Below are 10,839 nucleotides of genomic sequence, written 5' to 3' on the forward strand. Positions count from 1 at the left end.
TCAGGTCATTTTCTGTTGACGAACCTTCTTTTGGAGACAATGAAGAAAACAGCTAATGAAAGCAATAGAGAAGGAAGAATTGTTATTGTCTCATCAGAAGGTCATAGATTTGCTTACGGGCAAGGGATTCGGTTTGATAAAATAAATGACGAAGCAAGGTGATTGTTATGTGATAGTATTGTTCACTACTTTTCGATTTTCAATTTGTAGTAAACTAGTAACATACTCATATTGATCTCATCGTTTCTCTATAGTTACAATACTTTGCAAGCATATGGTCAGTCAAAGCTCTGTAACATACTGCACGCTAGTGAGCTCGCTAGGAAGTTCAAGGTAAAATCGTATTTTGCAGGTCATTTTGTTAATATTATATCAATTCAAAATGCCAAAGAGAAAGCTAAAGGAAAGAAGATTTGTTGATCTTTTTTTGGTTATGTTTAAAACAGGAACAAGTTGTGAACATCACTGCCAATTCACTTCATCCCGGATCCATTATGACCAATCTTTTGCGCTACCACAGCTTCATAAATAGTAAAATTCTTTTTCTCATCATACTTCATTTCTGAATTCTTTAGACAACAATCTTAAAAAGTTCGTCTTTTTGTAAGAATATAGTTTCAGCCTTCTCTCTGATTCGTAATCTATGTGATGTTTGTTCCTGTATGACTAATATAAAGTGAACTCTTTCTTAAGCTTATCAATGGATGTTTATGATCTAACAGTAGATGCATCAAAGTATCAACCAATAATGTCAATGATTTTTTTTCTTCTCTTGTTTGATGCAGCAATTGGTAATGCGGTGGGAAAGTATGTTCTGAAGAGTATTCCACAGGTCAGGTTTTGTTTTATCCAATTAATATCCAAGGTCATGATCATGCTCAAGCATATGATCATTCTTTCCTCAGCNTCAGGTCATTTTCTGTTGACGAACCTTCTTTTGGAGACAATGAAGAAAACAGCTAATGAAAGCAATAGAGAAGGAAGAATTGTTATTGTCTCATCAGAAGGTCATAGATTTGCTTACGGGCAAGGGATTCGGTTTGATAAAATAAATGACGAAGCAAGGTGATTGTTATGTGATAGTATTGTTCACTACTTTTCGATTTTCAATTTGTAGTAAACTAGTAACATACTCATATTGATCTCATCGTTTCTCTATAGTTACAATACTTTGCAAGCATATGGTCAGTCAAAGCTCTGTAACATACTGCACGCTAGTGAGCTCGCTAGGAAGTTCAAGGTAAAATCGTATTTTGCAGGTCATTTTGTTAATATTATATCAATTCAAAATGCCAAAGAGAAAGCTAAAGGAAAGAAGATTTGTTGATCTTTTTTTGGTTATGTTTAAAACAGGAACAAGTTGTGAACATCACTGCCAATTCACTTCATCCCGGATCCATTATGACCAATCTTTTGCGCTACCACAGCTTCATAAATAGTAAAATTCTTTTTCTCATCATACTTCATTTCTGAATTCTTTAGACAACAATCTTAAAAAGTTCGTCTTTTTGTAAGAATATAGTTTCAGCCTTCTCTCTGATTCGTAATCTATGTGATGTTTGTTCCTGTATGACTAATATAAAGTGAACTCTTTCTTAAGCTTATCAATGGATGTTTATGATCTAACAGTAGATGCATCAAAGTATCAACCAATAATGTCAATGATTTTTTTTCTTCTCTTGTTTGATGCAGCAATTGGTAATGCCGTGGGAAAGTATGTTCTGAAGAGTATTCCACAGGTCAGGTTTTGTTTTATCCAATTAATATCCAAGGTCGTGATCATGCTCAAGCATATGATCATTCTTTCCTCAGCTCACACACATACATACATGTTTGTATATGAGTTTTTTTCTTATACGGTTATTGCAGGGAGCGGCAACTACATGCTATGCAGCACTACATCCGCAAGTAAAGGGAGTGAGTGGAGAATACTTGATGGATAACAACATATCCAACCCTAACTCTCAGGGTAAAGATAAAGATTTGGCCAAGAAGTTATGGGAATTTAGCTTGAGCTTAACTGGTGAAGAAGAATCATAGATGCCTTAGGGTCTCGTTTATATATATGGGACTATAAAGCTTGGTTCAGTTTTAATAACAAGAATCCTATGAAAAAAAAAGTTGATTTCTCATTATTAACCTCAGCCCTGTATATATTTTTACAAAATAAAAACGAAATTTTGTGTAAGTTTAGTTTGAAATTGGATTGTAATCAAGTTTAGTAAGCCTTTACATTTCTGCTGTGGTCCAATTTTGTGAGTTACTTACAGTATCTGGAATCGCATTCAATAGAAGGTATAGAAGAAGAAGAGCAAGGTTAGAGGTCAAAAGATACTTACCTGGACAGGGTCAACAGTCGATCAAGAAGAACTGTGGCCTATGCTAGTGTCTTCCATTGCACTTTGGAAGGGTGCTTTAGCTTAAGGACTCCTTAAAGCGGGAGAGCCTGCGTCATTATATGTTGTCGCGGCGGCTTGCGTTGGCGCAGCCCCTCCCATTTTTCTTAAGTCAAATCTTCAGTGGATAAATCAGTTTGATGAATGTTTAAGAGTAGTAGTGGATTGTGATGATCAATTTCATAAGTCTAAAGTGTTTTAAGAAACTGATTGGCTGGTGTATACTGGACGGTAGTATAGCTTGATAAGCGTCATCATTAACATCAGTTAATCATGAACAAGAGGTTTCGATTTACGGATCTTGTCTTTTGCACAGTCTATGGACACACTGACCACCCTAGGAAACAGCTCTCTAGCTTTCTGTAATATGAGTCCAATGCTCTGTGAACAGAGTTTTTATTTATAAAAAAGAAAAGCTCTTTTTGACTTGAAAACTGCTACTCACGTGAATAAGAAGTAATTTTATGGGAAAAAAAATTAAAAAGTGCCCACAGAGATAGAGCTTTTTATGTTGATCAAAAATACCAAATCACCTCTTTCACATAAGCAATTATCTTTCTCTCTTTCGCTGGCAGCCAAATTTTTTTTATGATTTTTAGATCTCTGGCATAACTTGAAGAAGACTTCGCCGACCGTCGTGACTGCTTCTCTCTTTGCCGGCGCACTGAGGTCTAGTCAATGAAGGTTTCACGTCTTCCCATTGGCGAGTCTATTTTTTCTCTCTCTCATTGTAATCTTTGATTTGAAGGTTTTAGAAGAAAAATAAGATTTCAATTGATCAATGATTACAAAGAATTATAAGCTTTTGTTTTCGGTATGTGTTAATTGGTTAAGATTACATCATCTTCTCCGATTAATATCCAATTCGATTAGTGATTAGAGCCCATGAGTTCCCTAGAAAGTATCACTTATGGTTTAGATTTCTTCATCCAAAATAAAATAGATTGAATTGTATCCACTGAATTCACATGATAAAAGATGGTGTTTGTGATGGAGTGATTTTGTGTGTTTGGAAAGAGTTAGTGTTGAAAGAGAAAGAAGATGGTGTTGATGGAGTACGATAGTGAGTAGTGGTCAGGAGAAGAAGTGATGCTTTTGATCTAGTGTTGATTTGTCACTGTACATTGCACTCTTGATATTTTTTCAAAAATTAATACATATACTAATAAACATGTGCAATTTACAATACCCAAAAAGTTAATACAGTATATTTTTATAATTTAAACTCGCAGTCTTATAACAATTTTTTTCCCTATTTTACTCTTTCTTTATCTACATTAACTTTTAATATATACTTTTGAAATAGTAATAACTGAATAAATAAAAGGAAATAAATCTTTTAAATTTACGCTTATTCATCACTATCAATTATTATTTGATGGACGAGAAAGTGACATTTTAAGAGAGAAATACAAAAATAAAGTATTACAGAAATACATATCAATTTGTAAGCTTTGAAATACAAAAATTAATGGAATAAAATATGATTTTTAAAAATGAAAAGAATTACGCTGAACATGAGAGAACGGGGCTGGGCATTCGGGTTAATGGGTAATGGAAAATAGAACCCATTCGGGTATTTTACTATGTTTGGGTTCGGTTCGGTTCGGGTAGTACAGGGTTCGGGTCGGTTTGGATTACAATTTTCAGAACCCAATTAGTACCCGAACTACCGGGTACCCGAAAAATATAATTAAAATTAATTAAATTTAAATAAATTTAGTTAAAGTTTGACTTATGTGACAATATATTTTAGATATTTTGATTATTTTTGATATTTAGGTATAAAACTAAATGAAATATTCAAAATTATAATCATAACTTTAGGGTAATTGCAGTATATTAATGATAAATATTATAAATATGTTTATATGTTCGGGTTTGTTGGGTACCCAAACGGGTATCGAGTATTATCCAACCCTAACCCGAATCCTCGGGTATTAGAAAATAGAACCCAATAAGGTTTTATAAGCAAACCCGAACCCAACCCGAACCCGATTTTTCAGGTCAGGTTCCGGGTTGGGTATTCGGGTACAGTTTTTATGCCGAGGCCTAAGAGAACCCCTATTAGAGAAAATGAAGATTCATATCTAAATTGCCCATAAAAGTAAGACCAAATGAACGAACAACAACATTGAATGCATCTCAGCAAGTAGATGATTAATAAATTTTCTGCAACTTTCATGTTTATGAGACATTTCTTTTTTATTCAATGACGGCTTCTCAGACAATTCCAATAAAAAAAATTGGTTTATTAGGTTTTGTAGAAAATTTCAATAAGCAACATAGAATTAGAGAGAGAGAGAAAGAAAATGCTGAGAAAGAAGAGAGAAGATTTGCGCATTTTCATAGCTTTGAGCGTTTAAAAAATTCAATGGAGAGAAAGAGAAAATCATTGTTTAGTTTGTGGAAGAAAAAATGGCGATATACAAAATAAAACAAGAAATGAAATCTATACCCTTCTTTATTTGGTATTTAGTTTTCTCCCTTCCCCTTTATTTTTAACCATACTTATCTCTCTTTTCCATTCTAACTACAAAAATGTCGTTGAACAGAAAAATATTTGCTAGTGTTAATACTTATATTACTAGCGAAATTGTTCATTAAATTTCAGTGATATTGTTTATCAAAACTGGGTTACACAATATATAACAATACTGTTACATAATGTGCTAATATACTTAATAGCCCGTGTAATCATATATATTTTTATCGAGCAATTTATCATTTACACATTGTCATCTCTTTGTCCAATAAAAAAATGCATTATCGTCTTTTCATCTTATATTCATGGATGAAACACTAACTTTTTGGACAATGGATTGTCATTTTTTACATTTGTTCTGTATCTGCATAATTTACAACTCCTCTGTCGTAGTGTTTTGTATATACCCCGTAATTTTCTCTTATAATAAGAGGCATGATGTGGCAACTTTCTGAGTTCCTCAAAGATACAAACGACAAATATAACCCCAAAAATATTCAAAAACCAAAATAGACTCGTATTGCAACTTGCAAGCCATTCATTCCTTTAAGTACATCAATAAAGTCATGACATATTCATAAGTCTATGAAGGACAGAGACATAAACTAGAGATTAATACAACATCCATTAGTAAAAATCTTACTTTCTCGACAATTAGTGGCCGCAAACACTGCGACTCGGACCAGAAACTAACTTACGACCCGACCAAAAAAACTCCTTGTTCACTCTCTTCTCGTTCTTTCCCATTCCACCTCCCAAATCTACTCCAATAACGTCACAACCACGATACGGTACCATTGCCATTAACACGTCAAGTAACCGAACAAGAAGACCAAAACTTTGAAAAGCTTCTTCATCTCCATATACTTCATATAACAATCACTTCGATAATTAGGATTTGACGATAAACATGCATATTTATGGGGTTCTCATGTTTATGGTTTCTATGTTGGTTAATGCATATTTAATGACTTGGGTTAATTCAATTGACTGATTACACTTTTGGAATAGAATAATGATTTGGGTTTTTTTTCATATACATTGTGTTTTAATGCAGTTTTTATTAAATAATCTGAGTCTGGCTCTTAAAAAGAATGTATCTGTACAAATTCTTTTTCTTCAGTTTCTCTCTTTTTGTTTTTGTTTTTCTTTACTGAAAATGACATTTTACGGAAAAAAAAAAAAAAAGAAAAGAGACAAAGTTTCGTGCAACAAATAATTTAATATGAAGGAGAATATATTGGAAACTGCAATAAAAATTAAACTAGAATGTATTTGACTCTCTATTTTCTTTGGTCATCGGATGTATGTGACTCTTAGGCCATATTTATCGGTAAAACGAAGGCCTGATCTTGGGCTTTTTTAAATTGAAAAAAATTGAACAGTGTAAATAAGATCAGGCCTTCTGATCTTAAATAAGATCAGTTCTTCGGGTGATCTTCCGGGCACGTGTCTGAACGAGATTGGTTGGAAATTATTTTGTTTTCGTATCATTTTCTTTCTCTTCACTCGGGTTTTCCTAAATTTTTTTTCTTGTTCTCTCCGAAGAGGCGAAACGGCGAAACTCGGAGACCTTTCTTCGTCTCCGATTCCGGTGTGTTCCGACCACTTCCGGTGATCTCTTCTTCTCCTCGTCTCCTCGTCTCCTCGTGTCCACCGAGCTCGTCGTCTCCACCGTCTCCTCTGTCTCGCTGATGCAGATCATTCGAACAAATGCAATAACATCCTTGTCCAATCTGCGGCTGCGCTTGGGAGTTTCGCTTGTGGGTTTGAAGCCGGAGTTCAAGCTGTTCTTGATGCCGGTGTTTTCACTCGTCTTCTTCGTCTTCTCACTAATCCTGACGAAAAGGTTTAATCTTTTATTGACTTTTTTGCTCAAGTCTAATCTTAGATTGGGAAATGAGATTAGAATTACTATGTGAGTCTTCTCAAGAAGCTTCAACGATTTAAATTTGTTCATAATCTTTCTTGTTTAGGAGTTTAAAGTTTTCACCTTTTGAATTGTCTGCATCTGAGGAAGTAGTAAAGCATTGGCCTTTAGATTGGGAAATGAGATGGGTCTTCTCAAGAAGCTTGAACGTTTTAGATTTGTTATTGAATCTTTCTTGTTTAGGAGTTTAAAGTTTTCACCTTTTGAATTGTATGCATCTGAGGAAGTAGTAAAGCATTGGCCTTTGAATTATGTGAACCGGTTCCTTATTGCTTCTGTTTCGTTTATGTTATTCATTTCTTCAGGTAGTAGATGCAGGGGCTCGTTCCCTTAGAATGATATTTCAATCTAATCAAGCTCCAAAGTACGATTTTCTTCAAGAGAAAAACATGGAGTTTCTATTCTCGTTGTTGAATAGTGAGAATGAGAATGTTAGTGGACTTGGTGCGAGCATCATTGCTCATGCTTGTGGAACAAGTGTAGAGCAGCGGGTTCTTTGTGAAGCTGGTGTCTTGGAAAAGCTTGGTATCCTTCTTGATGGTTCGTTAAGCCAAAGAGAAGCTGATATTGATCTCAGCCAATTGCCCACCGTTGAGGAGATCAGAGATTAAGTACTACGCTATGCTTGCCAAAGTTGGAGTTCATCACTACAATGGCAACAATGTTGATTTGGGAACTGCTTCTGGTAAATACTTCCGAGTCTCTTGCCTCAGCATCGTCGATCCTGGTGATTCTGACATCATCAAGGCTCTTCCTAGTGATCAGTGATTGATTCTCATTTTGACTATGATTTTGCCTTGTTGTTCCCTCTATGCTTTATTATGCAAATGTGTTCTTCTTCAAAGACTAAATGTTAGGTTTTATTTGGTTGTTAAAACTTCGAAGTAGAAGAAGAAGAAGGAAGAAGGGGTGTGGATCGAACGTTTTCAGGGTCGTGGAATGTAGAATCAAGAAAAGGTTTTGATCCGAAGATGATTAGGAGCAATAGTAGTGTAATTTGGTCATTAGTCTATGTATTAATTAAATAAAATGTTTGTCTTCTTTAATTAATTAAGTAATATGTTTGTTATTTTATTTAATTTTAATAAAAGTTTTATAAGTTTGCAATTAAAATATTATTTTATAAATTTTAAAAGTTGTAATATGTTTAATAAAAATATTCATTAACATTATATTATTAAATAGTTTTAAACATTCTTCAATTATCTATTAAACATTAATCTTTGTATTTATTAAACATTTTTAAATTTTTAATAGAATATTATATTATTAAATCTTAAGATCTTATACCTGTTCTCCCAATTACTACCTCCTTAACAAAAGTTCTTAAGACCTGATCTTACAATATTTTTACAATATTTCTCCCCTAAGATCACCCTCACCTGATCCCCCTATAAACATGCCCTTAGGAACTACCGAACTAGGAATGTATAAAGAAGATAATGTACCAAAAATTATTAACTTGTTGATAAAAACTTTGAACCGATCTAATTCCAAAAGTTACATTTTTGCTAGTTTCATTAATAAATTTATAAAGTCACAAAAAGAAGAAAAAAAAAGGGAAAAAAAATCTACAAACTCCTATACTTCTATCTTCAGAAGAAGGTTATGAGTTAAAAGTTCATAGAAAACATAAAAACCATTTTTTTTTTTCTTTTTGTTACAATCTTCTGTTTCTTCTTCAGTCAATGACTTCACCACACTGACTATTCTGAGAACAGATCATAATATCTGAATCAGGTGAGGTAACAGCACTACGACCATAACTGGGACCAACAGAACCAAAAGATTCACTATCGTCATCACTGTCTATATGCCTTGGAGTCACACGGTTCTGATATCTTCTACGGTTGATCAAGAACACATTGAAGTAGTAATGCACGAGTTCCTCTCTATTCTTTCCACGGAAGAGCCTTGCAGCATTTTTCCATAAAGACTTAGGATTCGAGATCATCATCATCTTAAACTTCTTCTCTTCTCGTTCTGTCCATCTTAGAGACACTTCTTCTCCCATTTGATTGAACCTCCAATGGAAAAAGACATCGCCGAGGTCACGTCTTAGCTCCATTCTGTTCTCGGCTATGTGGAATCTAATGCATTCCACAGAGTTAGATATGAGGGTGTCACAGCTGCAAGACTTTGCCCTTCCTTTTCCAACCAAATCTTCTACAGCTTCATTGTTTTCTAACGGCGGCCATACACGGGTTCCTAACCATTTACTATCGCTCTCCAAACCCGGTTCTGTCCATTCGTCCACTACGGCTTGGTAACGAGGTCCTACACCAACATTCCTTCTCGGGAACTGGGGTTGCTTTGGCACTTGTAAGCCTGTGGCTCTACATGTTCCTGCAATAACCTCTCTGCCACTAGATTGGTGTTTTGATACCTTCGGATTCCTAGTGCTGTATCTTAAACTCCCTAACGACGGTCGTTGATCATCATACATAGACGGATGCACAGTTAGGTTACCCTGCAAAGGTTTTTATCAATGAATGAGTTAAAGCCATCTCACATATAGAAAACAAAAGCATACTAACTGAATCATCGACTTTTTAAGGCAAGATAAGAGTTAAAAGTAAAGAAAGTACCATTAGTGGAGAATAGGTAAATCTGACTGCAGCATTGTGTCTCTGAAGAAGCAAAGCGTTTTTGGCTTTAATGACTTGGATGTAATACTCCTTGCCAGTAAACTTCTTCCATTTCCAAGAGTGTGGTATAACTCCAATGGAAGGATCATGAGGAGATATTGCAACTGAAGTCAGCCACTTCAGCATTTCCGGTATATCTACTTGTTGCTCAAGACATACAACAGACGCATCACTAACAACAGGACAAGACGTTCCTACTCCTTCATTATTATTATCATGTCTAAGTTTCTTCCTATGGTGGGACTCTTCAATATTCTTACAACCTAATGCCACAGCTCTGTTACGTTTCTGACGCTTTCCATTTTCCAAGAAACTCTTCAATCCAAACCCTAGCTCATGTAACAAACCCACATAAGAACCTATCTTTCTAACAACCGGATCTTCCAACTTCACTTTCCTCGAGTTCTCCATCACCCATTTCTCCAACCGGTTCAAATACTTGGAGTAAACCAATCTCAAAGTTGGAGAAACTGAACTATCCAAGCCTAACTTCTCAGCCACTAACTCCCACAACCCATTCCAAGACACAGAATCAAACCCATCTATCTCACAGACAAACACAAACAGCTTAAACAAATTAACTTTTTTACCATTACCTAGAATAACAGGCAGAGGCTTTCCATTAGCCTCTTCCTCAAGAAAAAACAAAAGAGCTTGACGAAACAATTTCTTTAACCTGTTCTCACATTCATTCAAATACTCAACCCTAACATCAATGTATGGACCTGAACTAAAATTGGAACCTGAACATCCTGCCATTTACACCCTTAAACTCAATTTCCCATATTTCATACTCTAATTAAGAAAGCTCTCTCCTCCGGTTACTGAACCTACAGCCAAAACACATACAAACAGATCAATCAATTAACCATTCTGAAGCTAATTTCAAGAAATGGTACAACATAAACATGGATTTAGCCTAAAGGTTGGATTTTTAAAAACAAAATTGAAGATGTTTGTCTTTCTTGATTTCTGTTTTATTTTTTTTTAATTGGAAGTGTTTCAATTGAATTTTGGGATTTTGGTTTTACCTGGGAATTTGCTGAAGAAGCCAAGAGGATATGTATTTGAAAGAATCCTCCTTTTATGGGTTTAACTCCGCCATTGTTGTTACAGAAGTGACAAAAAAAAAAAATACTGACAACAAGGCAAAAAATTTAGAGATCAATTGGAAAAGACATGCAAGCACTAAACCAAAGAGAACTCTTTTTGTTGTCTGTTTTATCTCTCTCTCTCCCCTTTATTTATTTTGTTTAATAACAAATCTGGGGTTAAATATAAAGATTGGGTTATAAGATAAAAGAGAAAGCTAAATCTGTGATATGATGATAAAAATACATTTCTTGGTTTATGTTTATATAGAGGATGATGGTGGTAGGG

At 34.7% G+C, this 10,839-nt stretch overlaps 2 protein-coding genes, 1 long non-coding RNA gene and 1 pseudogene across 6 annotated transcripts in view; 2 read left to right on the plus strand and 2 right to left on the minus strand.

Moving 5' to 3' along the window:
* Positions 1–2,236, plus strand: part of LOC104718840 (short-chain dehydrogenase TIC 32, chloroplastic) — a 5,703-nt gene extending 3,467 nt beyond the window's left edge. The window contains exons 5-8 of one of the 4 annotated variants that reach the window (XM_010436645.1): positions 255–333; positions 447–531; positions 786–832; positions 1,870–2,236. In XM_010436645.1, coding sequence (XP_010434947.1) covers positions 255–333; positions 447–531; positions 786–832; positions 1,870–2,040 — 382 coding nt within the window. In that variant the 3' untranslated portion in view covers positions 2,041–2,236. Of the gene's footprint in view, positions 1–254; positions 353–446; positions 532–785; positions 833–1,692; positions 1,740–1,869 lie in introns of all 4 variants that reach the window. The other 3 variants (XM_010436653.1, XM_010436672.1, XM_010436663.1) reach the window with 3 other exon arrangements.
* Positions 5,536–5,749, minus strand: LOC109127614 (annotated as a pseudogene).
* On the plus strand, positions 6,376–7,753 carry LOC109128200. Its single transcript, XR_002034719.1, has 2 exons — positions 6,376–6,730; positions 7,117–7,753. It is a non-coding gene; the product is annotated as an uncharacterized LOC109128200 (long non-coding RNA).
* LOC104718863 (AT-rich interactive domain-containing protein 2-like) lies at positions 8,290–10,839 on the minus strand. The gene is made up of 3 exons (XM_010436684.2): positions 10,491–10,839; positions 9,400–10,289; positions 8,290–9,281 (listed from the first exon to the last, which is right to left on the minus strand). Exons 2-3 carry the CDS (start codon positions 10,216–10,218, stop codon positions 8,493–8,495), a joined length of 1,608 nt encoding a protein of 535 aa, XP_010434986.1. The 5' UTR covers positions 10,219–10,289; positions 10,491–10,839; the 3' UTR covers positions 8,290–8,492.

The sequence above is a fragment of the Camelina sativa genome, chromosome 2 (genome assembly GCF_000633955.1).
Source record: "Camelina sativa cultivar DH55 chromosome 2, Cs, whole genome shotgun sequence".
Taxonomy (NCBI): domain Eukaryota; kingdom Viridiplantae; phylum Streptophyta; class Magnoliopsida; order Brassicales; family Brassicaceae; genus Camelina; species Camelina sativa.